The 26,611-nt window shown below is 40.2% G+C and overlaps 1 protein-coding gene across 4 annotated transcripts in view; it reads right to left on the reverse strand.

Annotated features, from left to right (window-relative positions):
- Positions 1–26,611, reverse strand: part of STK4 (serine/threonine kinase 4) — an 86,440-nt gene that overhangs the window by 46,792 nt on the left and 13,037 nt on the right. For 3 of the 4 annotated variants that reach the window (XM_002917372.4, XM_034640973.1, XM_034640974.1), the window contains 6 exons: positions 24,224–24,338; positions 19,119–19,283; positions 15,326–15,493; positions 13,677–13,814; positions 11,122–11,250; positions 10,175–10,361 (listed from right to left, as the gene is read on the reverse strand). In XM_002917372.4, the coding sequence (XP_002917418.1) occupies positions 10,175–10,361; positions 11,122–11,250; positions 13,677–13,814; positions 15,326–15,493; positions 19,119–19,283; positions 24,224–24,338 (902 nt within the window). The remainder of the gene's footprint in view (positions 1–10,174; positions 10,362–11,121; positions 11,251–13,676; positions 13,815–15,325; positions 15,494–19,118; positions 19,284–24,223; positions 24,339–26,611) is intronic. The other variant, XM_034640972.1, reaches the window with a different exon arrangement.

Raw genomic sequence — 26,611 nt, forward strand, 5'->3', positions numbered from 1 at the left:
AGTAATAAATGCCACAGTATTGAGATAACAGTTTGAAACTTAACAAAGGAAGGCTCAGGGGCGCCTGGGTGGCACAGCAGTTCAGCGTCTGCCTTTGGCCCAGGGCGTGATCCCGGAGTCCTGGGATCGAGTCCCACATCAGGCTCCTCCACTATGAGCCTGCTTCTTCCTCTCCCACTCCCCCTGCTTGTGTTCCTTCTCTAACTGGCTGTCTCTATCTCTGTCAAATAAATAAATAAAATCTTAAAAAAAAAAACAAAAACAAAGGAAGGCTCAGGTGGATCCAAAGTCTGGCCTTCTTTAAAATCTGCCATCTTGTATTTTGAGCTATTTAACAGATTCTCAAAGCACCTATAGCTTATTGCCAAGGAATGTGAAACACAGACACACACACAGCCACTCTCTCCCTCTCATCGCAGTACATTTTAAAAACATTACTAAAACTGACAGGGAATCTTCCTTTAGTTCAACCATTTTCTTTTTATTTTTTTAAAGATTTTATTTATTTATTTGACAGAGAGAGAGAGAACAAGCAGGGGGAGTGGCAGGCAGAGGGAGAAGCAGGCTTCCCACTGAGCAAGGAGCCCAATGCGGGACTCCCTCCTAGGACCCTGGGATGATGACCTGAGCCAAAGGCAGATGCTTAACCGACTGAGCCACCCAGGCGCCCGAGTTCAACCATTTTTATGCCAGTTGCACAGGCAAAGAGGTGGCACTTACAAAACACCATTAATACTAAGAATGATAACATAAAAAAACATAACAAGCAGGAGAATAGGAATTAGGATGAGAAAAGCAGCCTTGGTTGAAGGAATATTTAGGTCCAATTAAAAAGTCACTGTCGTTCATTAAGAGACTCATGAAATTATATTACTTACCATTTTTAAGCATTTACAGGCTCAGTATTTTACATATATTATCTCATATCATCTTAACAGCACTACAAAGTAGGAACTTTTATGCCCCATTTTTCCAGACTAGGAAACTGAGGCTCAAAGAAAAGGAAGTAACTTGCCAAGGTGGAACGAAGTTTATTATAAGATTCTGAGCGAGTTTCAAAGCAAAGACACTAACTCCAAAAATTAATGTTCTTTCCACAAGCCCTTTTTCTTTCTCCTACCCTTACTAAGAGATACATTTCTAACAAAACGAAATGTTTTCAGTTTTAGCTTTGATATGTAAAACTATACCAATGCCTGTGAAACTCAGACACTGCTGTGAGTGGCAAAGACACACACGGACACTTAATATTCTCCAACAATAGTTTTAAATATCCTGAAGGCATCAGAAATTGGATATGGCTATTGTGGTAACAGAAGTGTTAAAGTACCTGCAGTGCTTTATGTACTATTTACCATCCTCACAAAATGCTATCACCAGAGTCAGGGAGAATGAAATAGGGAACACACAAGGGAGGCAACGTTTTAACAATCCCCTCCAAACAAATGCAGGTGTCAAGAAAATAGGCTTTGAGTCAAGAATTTCCATCTTCTGCAGCTCTGAAATTAATATCTGATGGATGGTGTTGAAATACAATCATTTCAACAAGAGCCTGGGGCTTTGGTTTTTACATAAGGAAACTTATGGCAACAATGGGGCCTTCATGAGACTTAGGAATTTCTGGGGGACTACAAATACGCAGTGTTTTCACCACATAATACTATCACAGGAATTTGCCCAAACCGTGCTCTTGAGTTGTCCTAACCTAAGTAGGCCACATGCTTTAAAATTCTATTTCTAAGAGATGAATGTGGCCATTGCTCTAGAATAAAAATTGGAAATTTCTCAATGTGTGCAAGTTTTAAATAGAAATCACCCACTTACTCCCTTTCACAGAGTCTAATTTGAAAGGCTTAAGTCAGAACCTGGGCAACTGGAAGACGGAAAGAATTTTTTTTTAAGATTTTATTTATTTTGACAGAAAGAGAGAGCACACACGTGCGCGCACAAGCAGAGGGAAGGGCAAAGGGAGAGGAAGAAGGAGGCTCCCCATGGAGCAAGGAGCCCAATGTGGGACTCAATCCCAGGACCCTGGGATCATGACCTGAGCCTAAGGCAGACACTTAACCAACTGAGCCACCTAGGTGTCCCTGGAAGACGGAAAGATTGATGGCACGGACTCAAGCCTTTTTTTTTTTTTTTNTTTTATTTATTTATTTGACAGAGATAGAGACAGCCAGCGAGAGAGGGAACACAAGCAGGGGGAGTAGGAGAGGAAGAAGCAGGCTCACAGCAGAGGAGCCTGATGTGGGGCTCGATCCCATAACGCCGGGATCACGCCCTGAGCCAAAGGCAGATGCCCAACCGCTGTGCCACCCAGGCGCCCCAGACTCAAGCCTTTTAAACAAGAATGCCCACTACCACCTCTACTATTCAACACTGTGCTGGAGGTCTTAGTAAGAAAGAAAAATATATAAGGATCAAAAGAAAGAAGTAAGAGTGACTTCTGTATAGTCAATGTGGAAACAGATTAGGTGAAAATTAGAGGCTGCCATTATTAAGATTTTCTTTGATACATAAGTAACATTACCCAAGTCAGCTCTACACCAGAATTTTAAGTTTTGTTTTAAAAACTTCATTTAATTCCTTGGTTAGCCATTTTAGCTGATGATGGTTGCAAAACTATATCCACAGTACCGTGCTGCAGAAAGAAAGCATCAGTTCTGGTGAAGGTCTACTGAGAAATCCGGGAAGAGAGAGGAAAAGTTTAAACTATTTTGAGACGTTTTGGCAGACTTCAGTCTTATTTGAACTTCGCCAAGTATGAGGTATCCAATTTCCTACCTAAATAAAATAAAGACACTGTCCTAGTGTTACTGTGCTTACTTAAAATAGATTTTAAAATAAATAAACGACAGTCTTGATGGAGAATAAGGCCTACCACAGAAAGGGGATTTGTGAACGCAGTTGGGGGTTGGGGGGAGAGAGAGAGAGAGAGAGAGAGAGAGGGGCAGGCACACACCTTTCCAACCATGATCTGTTACAGAGCTCCCTCTGCTGGTCCAGAGAAAGACAACAATCCTAACACTGACCTAGAACAACCTCTCCTGTCACTTCAGATCTTGGGGCAAAGTTCTTCTACAGCCCTTACCAAAAAACAAAACAAAACAAAACACAACACACAGGGGTGCCTGGGTGGCTCAGTCAGTTAAGCGTCTGCCTTTGGCTCAGGTTGTGATCCCAGGGTCCTGGGATTGAGCCCCGCATCAGGCTCCCTGCTTAGCAGGGAGCCTGCTTCTCCCTCTCCTCCCTGCTTGTGCTCTCTGTCGCTATCTCTGTCTCTCTCTCTCAAATAAATAAAATCTTAAAACAAAAGAAAACAAAACAAAAAAAAAAACAACCTTACATACACAAATAGAAGAAATCTTCCAAAATCCCCAAAATGGTATTTTATCCAAACACAAGTTTTCAAAGTAGTACAGGCCATGGTTTTCCACGGTTCCTACAGATGTTCCTGAGGTCTCCTGTAAGACAGGCGGATCTCACCCCACTCTGATCCCCTCCCTCCAGCTGCAACTGGATTCTTTACTGTAGGTTCAGATATACACAACCAAAACATTCTTCCTCAGACGGAACACACCATTAAGCCTATCGCCAGAGGCAGGCCCCCTTGGAGAACCATCTATCCTTTGCTTCTGGAACTCCTGGGGAAACTTGTGGAGTGACTAGTTATTCAAACAACCAGCAAGGAGAGGTACATTACTGCAGGCTGAGGCTCACCAACTGTGATCTGGAACATAAGCCTCGACCACTTAATAAAGAGGCTCTGCCGAAGTGGAATACAACATAGTAAGTTTTGAAATCAAACCTATCTGGCTGGAAGCCTCGGCTCTTCTATCACTCACTATGTGATCACGAGCAAGTTACCTAATCTCTTTGCAATTTCGTTTCTGCTGCTATAAAATGGGAGGTGGCTGTATTCACCACACAGCATGGAAGTAATGATTAATATGCAAAATGCCTGCAAAGGATTAAACACAATGCCTGATATATATTAAGGGCCTAATCAATAATGATTATTATTAACAGTTATAATGCCTATCCTCCTGAGCAGAATAAGCAAATAATTTATATATAATACATAGTTGGTTCTAGAAAAAAGGAAAAGATATCTCTGGAATCTCCTCAGAAGCTAGCACCCATCTGAATCATGAATTTTGAGTTCTGTATTAGGTCTAATGCCCATTAACGTAAGGGTGGACTTCCAAAACAAACTCGAAGTTCAGTCGAATGAAAGGACCATTGACTCCAGACTTCAGATTACCAGCACTGGCACTTACTAGCCATGTGACCATGAGCAAATAGCAATTTATCAAGTCTTCCCTGGTACAGAAAGTATAGACACATCCTCACTATAGACAGCTCAAGGACTGAATGAGTGGAAGCACTGGAGGCCCCCCTCCTGCTCTAAACACACAAAAATTCAAAGCTTAACAAAACAGAAACATTGTAGTGCTCAAAACTACAACAGGAAACTGCAAATGGCAAAAGCAACAAAGGAACCCACAGCACTGAAGTGAATGGCCCACTGGGAAAACCAAACCATAGAGACTAGTTTTAAGCCTGAAGTGGGAACAGGAACTGGGATAAAGACAGGAGCCAAGACATGTTTATAAAAAGGAAGCTAGAAGTCACTTCCCAGCACAAAGATAGAAGCCAGGACAAACTCTATCCACAACCTCAAGGACATGGCTTAGGAATGGCTTCTGCCCATGTGAAGGGTGGAAAGAGTCAACTTCTAGAAATGTAATTCCTTTGGCTGTACCACAAGCACACTACAGAAATGAGAACTAATCTAAGACTCCACTGGAATGAAATACCCCTTACGCCCCCACAAGGATACCTATGCAACTCAAGAAACATAAGAGACCTCCAAAGAAGATACTTCCCACTGAAGATAAGCCCACAAACAAAAATCACACACAAAAAATCTAACAGCATGAGAGAGAGAAGACACAATAAACAGCACAAATTAGACCCAAAAAACTCAAGAGAACAGACTGATCTAAAAAATACTTTATGAGCACCTAGGTGGCCTAGTTGGTTAAGTGTCCAACTCTTGGTTTTGGCTCAGGTCATGATCTCGAGGTTGTGGATTGAGCCCCACATGGTGGGGGGGGGCAGGGCTTGCTGAACTGAGCGTGGAGCCTTCTTGGGATTCTCTCTCTCCTACCCCTTGCTCAAGCTCGCGTTCCCTCTCTCTCAAAAAAAATTAATTTAAAAAAATACCTTAAAATAAAGACATTTATAATATTCAAAGAGATAAAGGAATAACATTTGTAAGACAAGACTAGAACATTACAAAAGAAGAAAAATCGGATTTAAAAATAACTAATTAAAACTTCTAGGAAGTGGGGTGGCTCAGTCAGTTAAGCGTCTGCCTTCAACTCAGGTCATGATCCCAGGGTTCTGGAATTGAGCCCCAAGTCAGGCTCCCTACTCAGTGGGGACTCTGCTTCTCCCTCTGCCCCTTCCCTGCTTATGCTTGTTCTCTCTCTCAAATAAATAAAATCTTAAAGAAAAAAAAAAAAAAACTTCTAGGAAGCAAAAGATTTTTCCACAAAATAAACTCAATGTCTGGGTCAAACCGTTGATTCAATATGGCTAAAAAAGGAATGACAGAGTTAGAAGATAAATCCAGAGAAAACACCCAGAGAGTAGCACAGAGACTTTTTAAAACATGGGAAATAAAAAGGAGAAGAGGGTATAAAGGGAGATACCAAGGCTCTGATAGCTGCTATTACCCTCGTGGAATGTAAAGCGGTACAAGCTTCAGAGGACAATACAGCAGCATCATAATGTGACAAATACACAGGAAACCATTCAAATACTTCTGAAAACTATGCCTAGGAAATACTAAAAAGAAGCAACATTTATACGTAAGATGTTCCCTGCAGAGTTCTTTATGATAGTGAAAAATTAGGAACAACCAAAATGTCCAGCAACAGATAAATGATTAAAAAACATTGTTAAGTGTGATAAATATAAAAAGGGGCTTTGCAGCAACATGGAAAATGCATACACTTATTAAGTGGAAAATAATCAGAAAACAGAATATCTAGGCAAATTATTACTGTATAGGAATCATTTAGGCACATGGTCAAAAACAGGTATTATTTGGGCGCCTGGGTGGCTCAGTCAGTTAAGCGTCTGCCTTCAGCTCAGGTCATGATCCCAGGACCCTCATCAGGCTCCTTGCTCAGCAGGGAGTCTGCTTCTCCCTCTGCCCTTCCCCCCTGCTCGTGCTCACGCATGCGCTCTCTCTCGCAAAAATAAAATCTTAAAAAAAAAAAAATAGGCATAATTTACTGGAGAGGGTAAACTACTTTCTTTTTTAACAGTTTATTCATATTACTATAATACTGTTGGTATAGTAATTTTTAATATAGTAAATGAGACTAGGAGCAAATGAAATATCTAACTTTTCAAAGACAAGGAATAAACTTCTAGAAAGATCTGTAAAATATAGTCAATTGTTAAAAAGCATTATCAAAAATTTCATATAAGTTTCTGACCTAGATGTCCTCCACAAATTATGTATGTGAGCCTTCCAATTTTCTTGTTACAGTTTCTTTAAAATTAGAAACTAAAATGAGGTTCTCTGAAACTAACGCAAACAACTATAGGGATAGGTCTTTTTTTGTTGAGTTTATCGAGGGTAACAGTTGTAATTTTAATTTTCAAGGATTAAACATTTCACAAGTCAAAGACAACACTAGATGAAAGCCTACTTATTTTCACAGATTTCAACTTCTAGAAACTTCAGTTCTCTATTAGTCCTGAGTTATACAATCTTTATAAACGTGGACTATTTGAGCTGTAAGGGAAAAGGAAAGTACGTAAGTTTAATAATTCTTTAATTTTACTGATTAAGGCACAGAGGCCCGTACAAGGAAAGTGACTTCTCCAAAACAACACAGAGAGATAGCATCTGAGCCAAGCTTAGTCAAATAGCCTCCTTTAAATGTTTAAAATGAATTCTGAAGAAATGGTATGATGTCTGAGATGTGCTTTAAATTAACTGAGCTTATTTTCTTTGAGCGAGGCTGAAATATGATGGACGGTGAGTTAATCAGGTTTGAAACTGGGTGACAGGTCCACTGGGGTCACTCATGATATTATTCTGTGCAATTACGTACGTTTTAATTTCCCATGATGAAAAGTTTAAATAACTCCTAAAACAGTAAGTGGTAAAGATCTCAAAATAAGTGGCAGATCTGTCAAACCTGTAGCCCAAAAACTGAATTAAAAGACCTGTAGCAGATGACTGGTGAACTGGGTTTATTTAGTGTCACTCTGCTGTGATTGCTGAGGATTTTAAGCAGTTTTTCATCATGACTATAATAAAAGATGCATGTTTCTCATTAGACATGCTAAACTCTCCAAGCTCAGATACTGAACAAACAACCCACTGCATTCATTAGCACTTTAAATACATTTGGAAAATTTCATTTGGAACAAAATTAATTCTTTAAATAAAAAGGGCAGATTTTCCATAACTTGTGCATGCACAACAGATGTTATGGGCCGGCCTCGTTACACTACGCGGTGATTAGAATCATCTGTATGATTAAAGCCCTTAAAACAAGTAGAAGATAGAGCCCTCAGAGTCAATGAACAGACTAGAGGTCAGCACCTCTCCTTACTGCAAAACAAACCTTCCTAACAAATCGCACTGGCTACTTAAAAAAAAAAAAAAAGAAAAACTAAATTTAGTACATAGCACTCACTTGATAATTTATGTAACACCAAACACATTTCTAGGGTGCTTCGATCTGGAGTGCAGGGGATGAAATGATGAAACATACCTAACAACACTGAATGAGATAAGAATTTAAAGGGACTAGCGGGTGACTGTTTTTATAAACTCTTACAAATTTCCATTTTTAAGGCCCCCCCTTCATGCTCACGCCCTCTCTTTCTGTGAAATTAATAAATCTTTAAAAAATAAAATAAAATATATATAATCCTACTACTAATAACTACTTTCAATAAATGATTTATTTACCTCTAGCCTTTTTGGGGTTTATTTTTTCAGTCTTTTTTCTCTATGCACATTAACGCATTATAATTTATCTTCTTACTTTTGTAAAACCAGAGTATCCTATGATTTTGCTTCCTTCTTTTTTCACTTAACATAAGTATTTGCCTAACACACTAAGTATTCCCCCAAAACAGGATTTCTAATGTTTTTGTATGCATAATAGTCCCTCTTATGGTTGTATCATAATTTATTTGACCAACCCTCTGCTAGTAAACATTTAAATTAATCCAGATTTTTTTTTACAATTATAAATATGATGTTTGGAAAAATTCTTGAATATAATTTGTCTCGGTTTTCAATTATTTTCTTGGACCTGATTCCTAGAAGTGGAATGTACTGGGTCCAAGATTTGAACCTTTTAAACTCTTGATGCATACTACCTTCCAAAAAAGTTACACCAATTTACACATCCATCAACAGTTCTTCTACTCTTCTATCACCTGTATCCTTCTGACCAGAATCCAAACACAGATGATGAGCTTTGGCCCCCAACGAGAAGAAAGGGAAAAGAAAAACTTTTCTCTTCATAAACAAAGGGTTGATTATAAACACACAGACCTGAAAGGTGAAAAGCAGAGGGGGCTGCCTGGGGCCCCTGGCCTAGACCTGTTCATTCCAGTCATGAAAAACCAACTGCAGTCCCCCTGCACTGATCTACCCTTCTCTTGCCCGCTGGGACTCTGGGTACATTGCTCCCTCTGCTGGAACACCTCCACCCACTGTACTCATTGCCAACCTTCCTGCCTTTTCCTCCAGGAATTCTTCCGTAATCCCCAATGCAGATTGAATACTCTTGCACTCTGCTTTGACAAGCCCCTAGACTACCTCTATTTTAGAACTTGTTTCACGCACTGAAGTGTAACTAACGGTCTGCCCGCCACACAAGACAGTGAGTTCCTTTGGGGCAAGGACTCTTTCTTCAACACCTGGCAAAGTCCCTGGGAAACAGCACTGAAAAAAAAATTCATGGAATGGGGCGCCTGGGTGGCACAGTCATTAAGCATCTGCCTTCGGCTCAGGGTGTGATCCCAGAGTTCTTGGATCGAGCCCCACAAGAGGCTTCTCCACTGGGAGCCTGCTTCTTCCTCTCCCACTCCCCCTGCTTGTGTTCCCTCTCTCGCTGGCTGTCTCTCTCTGTCAAATAAATAAATAAAATCTTTAAAAAAAAAATTCATGGAATGAATTCATCACAAAGCAGAGGGTCTAGAGCAGGGCTTAGAGAACTTTTTCTGTCTGTAAAGACCCAGAGAACAAACACTTCAGGCTTTGGGGGCCATACGGACTCTGTCACAACCGCTCACTTTGCCTCTGTGGCGCAAAAGCAGTCACAGACAATATGTAAATGAATGCACATGGCTATGCTCTGATAAAACTTTATTGCCAAAACCAAGTGGCGGGCCGGATTTGGCCTGTGAACCATAGTTTGTCACTCTCTGGTTTAAAGGAAGTACCTTTAAACTTTAAAAAGGGAAAAAAAAAAGATAACAGATCATAAAGACTTAACCCTACATGAGGCTCAGGCTACAATGTGCGTCCAGAACTCAATTATCATTTGTATCCCAAATTCCTTTCCTCTGTGAGTTGGTCTGTCATGCACAGAGTAAGGGAAGGGAAACAACAGAAGATCATAGGAGAGGACAGTAGCCTGAGATGGGAGCTGAGCCCCAGTGTCAAGCCGCAGACACAGGGCAAAAAGGATGAGCAGGATAAGAAGCGAAGGAGAGATTCAACTAGAAGGGATCTGATAGGACTTTCAAAGCTGTACAGTCATCCTGACTACTGACTGTCAGAAAACGGAACACAGACTGAAGATATCTACAGTAAATAGCTCAGAATCTCATCACACATTGAATTATGCATCAAAACAATACCTGTGCTTGCCTCCACGGATCAAAGAAAAGGAGGGGAAATGACCGATGAGAGGTGGCCATTCTGGTTCAAAAGAAGGTCCTTCCTCATTGCTGACACTTTCTTGCCTCTGCCGTCTCAGGCCAGCTCTCCCCTCCCGCACCCCCCACCCCTGCACAATCAGAAAATGACTCCAGCCTGTGGAGTGGACTATGTGAGCCGGTTTTCCCTGGAATGCGTGGGGGTTGTCAGAGGAGGGAGTATATTTAAGCAGAGCCTTACTTTTCATGGTCCCTTCCTCTTCCTCATCCTCCGCGTTGATCACCATGGTGCCCAGCTGTGACGGCAATGTGTCCCCGTGCTCGATCATAGTGCCGGCTCCATCACTCACGGTGCTGGCTACCCGGACGGTGCCCATCTCATCACCCGCTGCTCGAACCATCGTGCCGGAGTCCATCTCATCCTCCTCCTGTGAGGGGACCAAGCTTCAAATCAGGCCTGACTGGATCGAAAGGTCTGAGTCTTTGGAATTACTATTATTCATCTCGGTGCAAGCATTTCTGGATTTGACACTGACTGGGGTTCTAGACCCACACCCCTTAGAACTGACAGCAGTCTTAACCACAGAAGATCACAAAGTCAGCCAGGCAAGAGCAGCATATCTAACCCAGGAGAACCGTCTCCCTTTCCCCTTCCTCTCTCCTTCATAAGAGTTTTATAACAGAGGGGCGCCTGGCTAGCTCAGTCAGAGAAGCCTGTGACTCTTGATCTCGGGGTTGTGAGTTTGAGCCCCACGTTGGGTGTAGAGATTACTTAAATAAGTATTTTTAAAAAAGAGTTTTACAACATAGATCTAAGGAGCTGAGGTGAACACCCTTGGAATCTCAGGCTTGTGAGGGAGTTTGTGAGTGTAAAATTCTACATTTTAGCGTGGATCCTTGATTCCCCAAAAGGGCATGAAAAAAGCATTCGCTTTTCTGAATAAAAAAAATGAGAAAAAAGGTGAATTTGAGGGGCCACAGAGTAAAATTTGCAAGTGTCTTAGAAGGCACTGTGAGAAGAACAGAGCCTCAGCAAGCCCTTAGCAGGGTCCAGGACAGGACGTAATCACGCAAGAGGCGTCTTCAGCTCCAGGCCGCTCTGTTATCCCCCGCTCATGTCACCCGACCTGACAATCACGCAATAACTCGCATGAATGTGTGAGGCCCACAGCAAGGTCTGACACTCACGGAGTTCTCCTCGTCGTCCTGGTCCACCTCCCGCTGCTGGGCTTCCTGGCGTTTCAGCTTCACATCCATGGCCTCGTTAATTAAGTCCCGCAGTATCGACACTCCCTTGGCACTCTTGACAAATGGGTGCTTCAATGAGAAAGTAGACAACATTGGAGATGGTTTCGATGGCACCGGTGCCCACACAGTGCCTGGCACCCCGGAGGTACCTGATAACATCTGCTCAATCCACGAACCTCATCTTTCTCTTCCTGTTTTGGGTGAGAGCTGTGAAACCACACTCATTTTATAGCTCTCACCAGACGCACATTCAGGCTTCGCCCATCTTTTTCAGCCTGGCTGCAGAAGTCTCCTCTGTTTCTCTCTGCCAAATCTTGAGACTCTCAACGGGGTGGTACCGCCCCCTAGAGGAAGTTTTCTAAACATGCTGGGAGCTCGTGGTTGTCACAGTGTTTGGAGAACACAGAAGGCATGTGAGGGGAGGCAGGGACACCCACAAGCCTTAGAAGTGTGGAGCGGTCCTGCACAACCATGAACCGTGGCACATTCTGCACATCGTTCAAATGTCACAGAGGATATATACACTTGAGTAAATAATCCTCCAAATTTTTTTCAAGACTTAAGCAAAAAGTCCAGTGATTTAGAAGATTGATTCTGGAGGGTAATGCTTAAATGTCATAAAGACATTGTTTAAATATCACTGAATAATGTACTCATCCTGCTTGTTCTTCCTATACAACGTGCTACCTGGCATTTCCAGCTACTAATTTAAGCAAAAAAAGGATTTTGGTAAAAAAGCATAGTTATCACAGAAATACTAAACCTGGTCACAAATATGTAAGAGACATAAATACCAATATCAATCAGCAAAAACACTTGAAACACAGGGATAGTGTGGAATTTCATTTACAAAAAATGCTTGAATTTTTTAATATTAATCCCACCATACATTTTGGTTATTTGTGTTGGCAGTACAGTAAGAAATCCACACTGTGGAAGTTACATATGGAAATTCTTTTTGGGTCTTCCCAACTTATTCTGACATTGGCCCCCAGTGTTTCTCTTTGCAACCTGTTCTCTATTCCCCAGCACCCACCAGAGGATATGGTCTCTAAGGTCTTTGTAAGTATTCAAGAGACTGGAAGTATGCCTCAGCATGTGGTGGGACTGCAAAAGAAACTTCTTTTCCATAAAACTTTATCAATACCCCCTCCTGGCAGGAAAAGAATCTGTCAATACACTTAGAAATAAGACCCAGCTCATTTGCAAGAATATCGTATTTTCCTTGTTCTCTCTTCACTTGGAAAATCTGTAAGATCATTTCCCTCCTCTTATCACGTACAAATGAGCCTGGTCTGTTATTATTTAACATCACTGTTACGCTAGTGTCCACCCATTCACTCTCCTGTATTGCTTCAATGGAATGGTTTCTGTTCTTATTGCTCTTACCTCTAAACTCATTTATGGCTCTAGGTACAGGTATGTAACTACCTCGCTATGTCTGCGTGTTGAGTCAAGCTGAAGCCTATTTCTATACTGACACACATTTTTTTTATAAATCTTTATGCCATCATTATATCATACACATTATACTCTTTTTAAATTATGGGCATAAACAGATTTTATTATCTATGAATTTCAATCCAGAAGAGCAGTGAGAGTATTAAGAAACATACATATTGTTTAAAAGGAAGGGCACTGGGTCTGACATAGCTGAAAACCATTGCCTAGCCCAGTAACAGCTGTGGATTTGTCAAATCCACAACATACTACTTTCAATACGTGTGAAACATTATTTAAAGTTATACATACGATATCACTTAATCTTCACGACATGTGAGGCAGATACTTGGTCTCTATTTTACAGATAAGAGAACTAAAGCAACAGAGAAGTTATGTTATTTGCCCAAGGTCACAAAGCTAGTAAACGGAGAGCCAGGATTCAAACCTGAGCAGTGTGGCTTCTGAATGCCACCTCCCAACCACTGAGCAGACTGCCTGCAAATCCGTCCCATCCTTCCAGGCCCATGCACCGAGGTTACCTGCTCGGGGAGAATGGTCTCAGTTCCACCAGCCCAAAGTGGCCTCCTCCCATCGTGAGCGACAAGAGCACCTACCATTAATCTTAGTTCCTTTTCAGAACTGTGGGCACTCCTGCTTTGGAACCAAGAAGACCTAGGTTCTAGTCTCAGCTCTGCTGTTTCTCAGCTGAGTGACTCTAAATGACTTAACCTTTCTAAGCTTCCATTTTTTCACCTATACAACTGAAATAATACCCATCCCTCCCAGGGCCTCTGTGATGATTAAATGGCACCCAGCACAGAGCAGGGCTCACTAAATGTCAGTTGCCAGTCTCTGATCCCACAGAGACCTCCACTTTCTTGCATTTTGTCTTGTTCAATGATTTAACACTCTTTTCTACTCAGGTTCAAAGCTCCCTAGCGGCAGGGAGTGTGTTATACTTCTTTACTGTCTCCGTGCAGGTGGGTCGACAGCATCTTTCGGCCAGTATGTGAATGAAACAGAGGCAGGCAGCACCTCGGGGACAGTCATACCTGTAGGAGTTGAGTGGCTGTGGCTCTCTGCTCAGGGCTTTTTACAAGACACTGCTTCACAAAATCCATGAAGTTAACGGACCACAGTTCTGGCTTTCGAAATGTGGGGGGAGGGTTGGTGGGAATCATGAAGATCGCCTAGTTAAAAAAAATTGGGGGGGGGTAAAATAAAAGTGATGCACTAATAAAAATATGACTAGAGATACCTTCGAAGTTTAAAAAAAAATTATTTTCCTCTTATCCACTGAGAAGCCCACCCAAATGCCAACAAAAGTCTAAGTGTCTCAAAGTAGGAAGTATGACAATTAGAGAAGTTGACACAGTTCTCTCTCTCTCTTTCACATGTATTCTTGTCCCCTCAACCTCACAATATCTAGCAGGTTTATTTTAGTTTTTGCTAACCACAGTACACTGCCTTTCAAAGTGAAAAGGCAAGACTGAGAGCATCAACAGCCTGAAGATCATCTCAGCCCCATACTTGCCAATGTCCCTCCCCCATTAAAGTCACCATCGCCACTACATGTGACCAGTGACAGCAAGGAGATCATAAACCTGAAAGTCCCTCAATTCATAAGAGATTCGTTAATGTCCAGGCCAAACCAATTTAACGTATTTGAAAAAAAAAAACCAAAACAGAACACCACACTGCAGTTAAATTCTACTATTTCAAAAAATTAAAACCATTATTTACTGTCCAATAAAAGAAGAGGCAGAATTAAAATTAAAAAAACTCTAATAAGCAGCTTAAATTATATTTTTTAAATCTATTAGTAAATACTCTCACCCTTCCCCACTTCTGCTCCCAAAAAAGAGGGGAGCTTATCTTTGAGCACATGAACACTTTTTAAAAAATGGTTAAGTCTTTTAATAGAACTAATTAATCAGAGAAGAGGAGGAGCTCGATTGAGAGGTTTGGAGGACTATGGAGCCACTGAGGAAGGCAGGGTCGAGGCCTTTTAACAGTGCTGTGATGAGGGATCTGGGGTGGGTACAGCTTACAGACCCCTTAGGGTTTCACACTGACAGCTTTGGTGGAGACTGGACCTCTGGGCCCTTACTATTCTAGAAATCCCTGAAGGCTGCAAAGTACAGAGCCTCCAGACGAGGAGAGTCTGGGGATCTACAAAGCAGAACTTGCCAGTGTAAATACCTCTGAGGGCAAGGCAGGAAAAAGATAACAAACAAATCGGGCTGGGTGTTAGTGATGAGTTCAAATAAATAGTTTGCTTTCCTCTTAATACTACCATGAGAAAGACAGTAGAGAAAACACTGTGGTAAGTGACAAGGGATACTTGGTGATTAGGGAATCTTGGAAACTGATAAAGTGGAAAGCCTGTGCCCTGTATAAAGGAGGGGACCACCACTCAGCTCCAGTTAATGTTATGTTAAAATGTGAGCATCTAAACTATTAAAAAATATACCTTGCACAAGCCAAACCAAGCATTTCTGTGATCCATGTCCTGTACACAATCTCTGGAAAGGAGGTGGTGGATCACACTTGAATTGATTAATGACTACCACTAGTGGAGTCTAGACTGACACTTATCAATTATATACAATTGATTCGTTTACTGTTCGGTACCTAAATCAAGTAAGTCACCAACTTTCTAAGAATGACCAGGAGCTAACCACCCTACTGGTTTCCTTACCCTCATTGGATGGATATCGGCATATGGCGGCTTTCCCTCAGCCATTTCTATGGCAGTTATTCCCAACGACCAGATGTCTGCCACACAGTTGTATCCAATTTCCTGAATCACTTCTGGAGCCATCCAAAATGGTGTTCCTATCACTGTGTTTCTTTTGGCCATGGTATCCTAAAACAGAGAAGGGTAGAGATCAACACTAAGTATTAAAACCATTGAGAAAAAGAGACTTTTCCAACAATAAGAAACATCTTATACTTGGGATACATACAAAAACCATACTCAAGGCATGATTGAGTAGGTCACAAAAGAAATTCAAATGACCTAGAAACATAAAAGATTCTCAATTCTTAAAACACACACATTAAAAAACCCACAAAAAATAACAAACACCAAAATGAGGTTGACAAAAATTTGAAAGGTTAATAACAACTAGTGCTAATAACAGCACAGAAAGTCAGGCACTGATATAGTTACTAGAGTATAAATTGGTTTAAGTTTTTGTGGGCGATCTGGCAATATTTATAAACCTAAATGTCCATATCCTTTAATCCAAATCTTTTGCTAGAACTGTGTCCTATACACAGGTACCCTAGGATGTATGCACAAGTATTGGAGAATATTTGGAGGAGAGGCAGAAAAAAGACAAAGGAAACAACTCAAATGACCATCTAAAGGGGGTAAATTAAATAAATATCCACCACATTTTTTAAAAGATTTATTTAGGGGTGCCCGGGTGGCTCAGATGGTTAAGCATCTGGCTCTTGATTTTGGCTCAAGTCATGATCTCAGGCTCTGGGGATCAAGCCCTGCATCCTGCTTCCCACTTGGCAGGAAGTCTGCTTCTCTCCCTCCCTGACTGCCCCCCCCCACCGCCCCACCCCTGATCGCACATGCACTCTCTCATTACTTTTTAAAAAAGATTCATTTATTTATTTTAGAGAGAGAGTGCACATGCAAGCGGGGAGGAGGGGCAGAGGCAAAGGGAGGGAGAGAGAAAGAACCTCAAGCAGACTCCCTCCTGAGCATGAGACCCAACGTAGGGCTCGATCCCACAACCCTGATCTCAGGACCTAAGCTGAAATCAAGAGTTAGACCCACTGAGCCACCCAAGCATCCCATCTACCATATATTTTTTAAAAAGGAGATAGATACATTTTCCTGGCATGGAAAAATGTACAAGATTTACTGTAACGAGAAAATTAGTTTGCAAAATTATATATATAATTATATTGTGTATATTATATATATATGACAAAACAGCAAACAATAATAAATATTGTTATATGGATAGTGAAAGAAAAATCTCAATACACACTGAACTAAACAATAGTTACGTCTAGAAGGCAGAATCACGAAGGACTCTGACATTCCATTGCATATACTTCTGTAACATTGATGGTTTACATGAGTATTTAGTACATGTGCTATCAGAAAATTAAAAAAATAAAAATCATATGTGTGTCTATGTACACATATAATTTTTGTTTTTATCATATACATATATTCTATAAAATACAGTGTATTCATAAGAAAGTCTTAGTTTGGGTCTTAAAGAAAAATATATGAATCTAGCACACATTATTTGCCTACTTTCCCAGAACAGTGTGGCCTTAATGACAGAGAACCTTTCTAGAGCTCCTGTATTTTAGGAAGAAAAGGATTTTAAACAGAACCAAATATGCCACAGGACTTGCCATCATCATCACTCCTGCTCCTTCTGAAATGCCTGTGGCTTCAGTTAGGCTATGCCAGTCAGGAGCAAATGACAGGTAGTATTTTTAAGTCGATCTCACTTTGTCAGTCCTATGTAAAAAACTAGGACAGGAACTAACTTATCGCTTAGTCATTTCCTTTGCTCTGAAACTTAAATTTGCAGTTTTCAAATGGGGCTACTCAAAGTTGTTTTCAAGAATTATATCCTTGAAAAACTCATTATTTAGAAAGGAGTATTTGGGGGGCGCCTGGGTGGCACGGCGGTTAGGCGTCTGCCTTCGGCTCAGGGCGTGATCCCAGCGTTGCGGGATCGAGTCCCACATCAGGCTCCTCTGCTTTGAGCCTGCTTCTTCCTCTCCCACTCCCCCTGCTTGTGTTCCCTCTCTCGCTGGCTGTCTCTATCTCTGTCAAATAAATAAATAAAAAATCTTAAAAANNAAAAAAAAAAAAAAGAAAGGAGTATTTGGATATCTAGAAATTTTTTGAAAACTGAGAGTAATGAGTGGATACTAACCCAGCTTGATCTGTATGACAAAGTTATATTAGTGCAGTAGCATAACTAGGGAAAATATTAAATCCAGAAACAGACAATGGCTACGTATGTGTATTTATATGTGTGCATACACACACACACATACATATAGATTGAAGATATGATTAAAATGTCATTCCAAATTACCAAGCAAAGGACAAAAAAAAGTGCTGGGCATCTGGCTAGTGATTTATAAAATTCTGTACTTAATTTCCTAACTTACACTTTCCACCAAAGGAAGTTCAAATAGGTTGAAAATTTAAATACAAGAACAAAATCCAGAAAGTACTAAAAGGAAGTATAGATGAACAGTTATATAACGTTGGAGCAGAAAAAGACTTGTAAAGGTGACATCAAAGGCAGAAACCATAACATAAATGGGAGGTGGATTTCCCTATGTAAAATTTGGAACCTTCAGTATTTAAAGAAAAACCATAATCAAAGTAAAAAGATAACTAGCAAACTATGAAAAGATGTTTCAACATATATAACAAAGGATTAACAATTATAATATATAATTTTTTAAAGTTTTGGTTTATCTTCTTCAGCAAATAGATATTTTTTTAAAAGGTCCAACACAATTAGGAAAATTATTTATTTATTTTAAGTAGGCTGCGCACCCATTGTGGGTCTTGAACTCATGACCCTGAGATTAAGGGTCACAGTCTCTACTAACTGAGCCAGCCAGATGCCCCCAAAAATGGATTTATATACATTTATATACTACAGTTGGAAGCATCATTGTTCCCTAGAAGCACTTTATATGTTAACAACAAAATCTTTTGAAAGGCCCAGTAATCACAATATGGAATAAGTTCCTGATTTTCTTTTCTAAAATCAAAGCAATTTTTGTGCCATTGCAATACCTATTAAGCTTCCTAACATAATCCAGGCAGATTTAAAAACAAAAACCAGAAAACAAACAAAAAACTCTACCTAATACCAGCTCTAAACAAACAAAAAATATTTTTCCTACCGCCCAAGAAAACTGTTTGATATATAATACAGTTGGGAATTTTAGTACGTATCTGTCCAGAGCTGTTTCTATTTTTCTACGTATATGTCATATACACTTAGGTATTTTTCAAAATCGGGTAATTCTGTATTTCCTGTTTTGAAAACATGGTTTTTGTCATTGCCATACACTGATGAGGTAGGAGGCGAATCAAAAGACTGTATCCTGGAACCAGACAAGGAGAGAGTTTTCAGTCAAGTAACTGCCAACTGCTACCTGGTTGAGAAGGTGTTATGTCTTATTCAAGGAAAGCAGTTTGGATCGAATTTTTCTTCCTTTTGCAAATACGATGAATAGAATTTAAACTTCTACTCTGTCACTTTTTCTTTTAGCTTTTATTTTTATCAAAGTTAAACCATGGGACCTAAACCCCAGGAAAGGATCTCAAACTACCAGCTCTTCCGTAACTTACGGGCACCTTTTTACAAGTACAATGAAATCGAGTATTTTACTGAAAAAAACAACTTAAACGAAAGGAAATCCTTCTCCGGACAGAGCTGAAAGTTACCAACAGAAGTAACGTTTTTACTTACTGTAAGTTGACCTGCTACCCCAAAATCTGCAAGTTTTGCATGTCCTTCTGTATTTAGCAAAATATTTCCTGCCTTGATATCTCGGTGTATTTTTCTCATAAAATGAAGGTATTCCAGTCCCTTAAGTGTTGATTGTAATATTGTAGCTATCTCATCTTCTGTTAACTAAAACAGAATGAAAAATTAAAATTCTATCACTTTACATAATTTTACATTCAAAAAAGGGAAAAAAAATCATATCCAAGCTCCCTTCTTAGAATATAAGATCTTATTCAACCTGTGACAGCATTTGAGAATTTATACCATCACTCCACTAACCCCTTCTAAAGTTACATCTCCTGTCCCATCTCTTCCCAAACATCAGATTCATGTACCCCCCTACACAATATCAACTGAATACCTAACAAGCATCATAAGCAGAACACGTCAAAATCAAATTCTTTATTTCTACTGCCACCCCACCCCTCTCTGTACCACCCACCCAACCTACTCTATTCTTCCCACAGTCTTCTCTCTTAGGGATAGACAGTTTCAGATGACCTGGCCAAAAACCTTGAGGTCATCTCTGGCTCTTCCCTATCTTCAAAATATATCCAAATATATCCTCTGTACAGTCACTAATCACCCTGGTCCAAGCCACCAGCATGTCCTGCCTGAACTATCCTAATAATTTCCTAACTAGTCTTGCTGCTTCTGCCCTTGACCCTGGACAATGTATTTTCCACATGGCAGTGTGCCATAACGAACCTTCAAAATGCAAGCCAGAGCTGCTCAAAACCCTCCACGGGCTTCCTAAGCCACCCAAAATTAAAGCCAGTCCTTACCAGAGTCTTACAAGATCTGGTTCCCAGCTGCCTTCGTCCTCTACTACTTTCTACCTTGCTCATCCTGTTTCAGCCTCGTAGCCTTCCTTGCTGTTCCCCAAACACTCAAAGCACACTTCCATTTCCGGACCTTTTCATTTCATGTTCTCTGCCTACAGTGCTCTTCATCCAGAAAGTCAGAGAGACCTTCCTCAGTTCCCTCCATTCCTAGATCATTCCCTACCCCTTTATCCTACCTTGTTGGTAAACACAGTATTATCCCCATCTGACATATTGCACGTTATTTGTATGCCTATTATGTGTTATCTTCCCTATTAGGAACGTAAGCCCCATTTTAAAATGTCTTTGGGTGGCATCTGGGTGGCTAAGTTGGGTAACGGCATCCAACTCTTGGTTTCAGCTTGGGTCATGATCTCAGGGTGGTGAGATCGAGTTCCACGTTAGGCTCCATACTCAGTGGGGAATCTGCTTGAAGATTCTCTCCCTCTGCCCCTCCCTCCACTCTTGCATGCATGCATGCTCTCTCTCTCTCTCTCTCTCTCTCGGATAAATACATAAACCTTCTAACTTATTAAAAATAAATAAATAATATGATGTCTTTGGTTTGTTTACTATTGTATCCCTAGCACCAAGAAAGCCATCTGGCACATAGCAGGTCCTGAAAAAATAGTTGTTGAATGATAATGAATAAATGAGAGCAAGAATGCTGATCGACACAGAGTATCTGCTCAGTCCCACGCTGACTTTGTGCAGGCCCAACTCCAGTGCTGAACAGATGCAATCCATCAACAAACTCTCAGTCTCCCTTTTGACAACTCACATTTAGGAGAGAGTATGCTGTGTGCAAAAAACATGGGTTTCAAGATTAGAAGGACCTGGTTTTTACCCTTAGCTCTATGCTCTAGCTGTGTGACCTAAGTGAGTTATCGAACTTCTCTTGGCCTCAGTTTCTCAATCTATAAAATAGGACTACCACCTTTCTTCAAGAATGTCATGAAAATCAAATGATGTCAGGCATAGAAGAAGACACGTGGCTTAATAACTACTATGCTACCAGTCAACAAATAGTTAATAACCATCAGTTATGAGCCAGACACTCTAATAAAATTTAAAATAGGTAATTATGAAGCATTTATTCTATAATAGGCACTATTTTTGTCATCTCATTAAATCCTTATAAAAATCACATGAAATAAGTAATTATCATCACCATTTTAAAGAAAATGAAGCAGAGGACAAACAAGTAATTTGTGCTAACAAATGACAGTGCTCTCACTGCAGTCCAAGCAAACACTATTGGCAAGGTTACAAGCTAGAGTCTGGGTACCTTCTGTGGCCTAAGAGAAGAAAGTTCATGTGACTTACTTACTGATGCCTTATTCTAACCAGTTAAGCTAATCGGTTAAGGAAGCACTGCCCAACAGAAATACAATGTGAATCACAAATACAACTTTTAATTTTCCAGTAGCCACATTAAAAAAAAAAAAAAGCAAAATTAATTTATTTTTTTAGTAATCTCTATACCTAACGTGGGGCTCGAACTCCTGACCCCAAGATCAAGAGTTGCATGCTCCTCCCAACTGAGCCAGACAGGCTCCCCAAAATTAATTTCAATAATATATTATTACCATATTTATCCAAAATATTATCATTTCAACATGTGGTCGATATATAAAAAATGTAAAGTTTTCTTTAATCCTTTTCTTTTTGTAGTAATTCTTCAAAATTATTTTATACTTATAGTACATCTCAATTTAGACTAGCCACATTTATTTATTTTTTTTTTTTTAAAGATTTTTATTTATTCGACAGAGATAGCCAGCCAGCGAGAGAGGGAACACAAGCAGGGGGAGTGGGAGAGGAAGAAGCAGGCTCATAGCAGAGGAGCCTGATGTGGGGCTCGATCCCATAACGCCGGGATCACGCCCTGAGCCGAAGGCAGACGCCTAACCGCTGTGCCACCCAGGCGCCCCTAGACTAGCCACATTTAAAGTCCTTGATGACCACGCATAGCTAGAGGCTATCATGCTGGACAAGACAGAATTAAAACATTTTACAAAATAATGTCCACTTAATTGCTAAAAATTACATAAATACAATAAACTAATACTAAACATCAAATGCACCATCAACTTGGATTGTTTCAAAATACCTGAAATAAAATAACTTAATGCTGCATATAAGGAGGACTGGAACCCAACTTTTTTTTCTTTTTTAAGGAGGCTCCATGCCCAGCACAGAGCACAACGCCGGGCTTGAACTCACAACCCTGAGATCAAGACCTGAGCTGAGATTAAGAGTTGGACACTCAACCAACCGAGCCACCCAGATGCCCCTGGGGCCCAATTTTTAATTCAATAAATTATTTAAGCTCTGGGACTTCTTTAAATATATCTTATGGTAGGATATAATTCCTAGCTAAAGAACTTGCTATTTGATTAGAAAGACATACTAACTCTGAGTAATGTAAATTAAGAAAATGATATAGTCATCTAGATAACCCAAAAGTTACAACTGAGTTTTATTTTTTTTTTAATTATTAAATTCCAGTATAGTTAACATACAGTGTTATATTAGTTTCAGTGCTCACCGTTAAGTGTACTCTCAATCCCCATATTTCACCCATCCCCCAACTATCTCCCCTCCGGTAACCATCTGTTTGTTCCCTATAGTTAAGAGTCTATTTTTTTGGTTTGTTTCTTTTCTTTTCCCTTTGTTCATTTGCTTTGTTTTTTAAATTACACATACGAATGAAATCATATGATATTTGCCTTTATCTGACTGGCTTATTTTGCTTAGTATTATACTCTTTAGATCCATCCATATTGTTGCAAATGACAAGATTTCATTCTTTTTTATGGCTGAATAATATATATAAATACGCGCACACACACACACACACACACACACACACACATATACACCCCACATCTTCTTTATCCATTCATCCACCAACAGACACTTGGGCTGCTTCCGTGATTTGGCTACTGTAAATAATGCTGCAACAAACACAGGCATAAATGTATCCTTTAGCATCAGCTTTTGTATTCTTTCAGAAAATACCCAGTAGGGTGATTACTGGATCCTAGGGTAGTTCTATTTTTAATTTTTTGAGGATACAACTGAGTTTTAAAATATTCTCACCTTACAATTTATAGAGTGTCTCACAAAGTACAAAGTTCACATATTTAATTCTCACAATTCTGCAAATATTTAATATAGGTATTATTCCTGTTTTTCTCATTAAAACAAAACAAACAAAGAAACTAAAGGCTAAGATGTCTCCAGCTTCTACTTTTATCCATTCACAGTCCACACAGAAGCCACAGTTTATCTTCTAAAATGTACATCATCAGATGGCTCCTCACTTGCTTAGAACGGGGCAATGGCTTCCTATTGTGGTTGGAATAAAAGGCAAACTCGTTACCGTAGCCAACAATACCAACAGAATCCAGGCCTGCTCCCCTGTCTCACCTCATCTCCTGCAGGTCCTCTCACTTCTCCCCTCTACTCACAGTGGCCTTCTTTGTGCCAAACCTGTTCTAGCCTCAGGATCTTTGCACTGCTTATTGCCCTACCTAGAATGTTCTTTTAGAAGTCATAGCTCCATCTTGTCATTCAAGATTTACTTTAAATGCCACCTCTCTGAGTGGCCTTTCTCAGCCATCCACTCTCAAGTAGATCACCGAGTGCTCTCCGCCAGTCCATTCCTTCAAAGAAATTATCACTATCTGGTATTTCTTTTCTAGTTACCATCAGTTGGCTTTTTGGTTACCCCACTAGAAAATGTATGAGCACGAGCAGGATCGTTGTCTTCTTTACTACTGTATCCCTAGGGCTCAGAACAGTATTCTAGAAATACTGAATGAGCAACTGAACCTAAGTTAGAACCCTTGACTCCTAGCTTTTATCCCAGGGATCCCAGTAAGGGCAAATAATCTTTCACAGAGATTATTCTCTGATTAATAGAACGTAGAAGAAGATAATCTGTGAGCATGCTGGGTAGGAGGAGAAAACCAAATCTAAATTTAAACATTTAAAATTCATTGCTTCACCAAGATTTGACAGTCATTGTTTTCTTTCCCAACACATGCTAAATATCACTGGATTGGGCTGGTGTCAAAAACATCACTTTTAGGAGCCATCAGAAAGCAGAGGGGGAAAGAATCATGGAAAACGGGAAATCTGACAGTCATCTCTCTGGATATGGCAGTAGGAGAGTGCCCACAAATAGAAGGCCAAAGACTAGTCCAGCCGCATTGTTCTAGAAGGTAAACTTACCGTTTTATTTCTTAATCGAATGATATCAGACACAGAACCAGCCCCACAGTACTCCATAACGATCCACAAGTCTGTGTTCTTAAAATAACTGCCATAATATTTGACTACGTGAGGGCTAAAGAGAAAGCAGTAATACGAATTAGTGCAACAACCTTCAATACATGAAAATTTCTCTGTTCAAAAGACCAATTATTCATATTTAAGGTGAAAATAGGCACCCTCTTGATAAAAGTGTAAATAACGAATCATAATAATAATTTTCTAAATAATAAATAACCAAAGTGAGAAAATGTATGGGTCCTTTAACCTGCATTTCTAGGTCTACAGAACATCCCAGGAAAAGAACTACAGCTATTCAAAAAGAAACAGTTACCATCACAGTACTGTTTTAACAATGAAAACTTAGATACCATCTAAGTGTTCAACATTAGGGAGTTTATTTAAGAAATAATGATATAGACATATAATGGGATAACAATGAATCCATGGAAAATATTATAGAAGAATATTTGATAACATGAGAAGATATCTTGCTTAAAAAAAAAAAAGAAAGAAAGAAAGAAGGGGGAAAAAAGTACAGGTTACATAATTGTAAGCATGGTAAAACTCCAAAAAGAGATATGGAAGGGTATGTATACCAAATAGCATTTAACAATGATTATCTCTCCAAAGGGTAAAGTGATTTTTTTTTTTTTTTTTGACAGAAAGAGGGACAGCCAGCAAGAGAGGGAACACAAGCAGGGGGAGTGAGAGAGGAAGAAGCAGGCTCCCAGCAGAGGAGTCCGATGTGGGACTGGATTTCAGAACGCCGGGATCATGCCCTGAGCCAAAGGCAGACACTTAATGACTGAGCCACCCAGGCGGCCCTATTTTCTTTTTACTTACATTTTTCCAAGAAGTCATATGTACTTTGTAATAAGAAAAAACAAAATCACACTACAATCTATTATAAAGAAAAAATATTCAGGGGGCTCCTGGGTGGCTCAGTCAGTTGAGTATCCGGCTCTTGACTTTGGCTCAGGTCATGATCTCAGGGTCCTAGGATCAAGCCGTGTCAGGTTCCCTGCTCAGCAGGGAGTCTGCTTGTCTCCCTGTCCTTCTGTCCCTCCCCACTGCTCGTGTGCACCTGTGCTCTCTCCCTCTCTCTAAAATAAATAATCTTTAAAAAAATTTTTAAAAAGAAAAAATATTCAGTATCAGACCTGGAATTTTGGTCTCAAGCTTGAAGAGAGATACCAAATGAGATTTCAGAGAAAAGTCAAACATCCTATTAAAATGAAATAATCTGCCCACTGAGAGCTACCAGCTTTAATTGGTTAGATTGTTATCAGGGCTAAATAACGTTGCATAATAACTGAAGATGCTAAAAACCTACTCGGCTTCATTAATGCTCAGAATTTCAAATGCCCCTTCACCCTTGGGAAAAATGCCAATGACAAGGACAGCAGGAAACACACACAGACGATTAATGAAGACATGGATGAATAAGTCTCTGAAGGTACAGATTACCACATCTGCTCTCCCTGCCTTAAATTCCTATAGTATTTACTGCCTTTACGAGGCAAGTAATTTCAGCTACTCAGTGCTGGAATATGTTCTATATTGTATCATCAGCCAGATTTTCCTGTATATATATAGGCCTGTCCTGTCCAATTTGTCTGTAAACTCCCAGAGGTCAAGAACTCTGCCCTGTATTTCTCTGTACGCCTTCCCATGCTTAGCACAGAGTAGGCTCTTGGAAATAACGCTTCTTTAATTAGAGATATTTGCATACTCTGTTTGAAACACAGCTCTTATGTAGCATATCTGAAGTGGCAAAGTCCCTTGGGGCGCCTGGGTGGCTCAGTCAGTTAAGCATCAGACTCTTGATTTCAGCTAGGGTCATGATCTTGGGGTCGTGAGATCGGGCCCTACATCGGTCTCCATGCTCAACGGGGATTCTACTTGAGATTCTCTTTCCCTCTCCCTCTACCCCTCCCCGCATTCTCACTCGCTCACTCTCTCTCACTAAAATAAATAGATAGATAGGTAGATAAATCTTTAAAAGAAAAAGAAAAAGAAGTAGTGACAAAGTCCCAGTGTGCCGACTGGAAGAGCTTCCATACTGTATCTCATAGCGGGGGAAAAGGAAAGCTACCTAACTCTGGTCAATCTGGTCAAGAAATATGAGGGTTTTGTCTAGTAAAGGGTAACCACGAAAATATAAAGAATAAAAGAAAGGGAGGGAGGGAGAAGAGAAATAACTGCATTCACAAGCCTGTGAGATCTAAGGGCTCCTTAGACACATTTCCTGGTAGGCAGCCCCGTCTGTCCCAATGCTGAAGCTTTACAAATAGGAGGTACACGCTGATCTGGTGACCAGAAGAGCTTCAGGGGAATGCAAGCAGC

The sequence above is a fragment of the Ailuropoda melanoleuca genome, chromosome 13 (assembly GCF_002007445.2).
Source record: "Ailuropoda melanoleuca isolate Jingjing chromosome 13, ASM200744v2, whole genome shotgun sequence".
Lineage (NCBI taxonomy): Eukaryota > Metazoa > Chordata > Mammalia > Carnivora > Ursidae > Ailuropoda > Ailuropoda melanoleuca.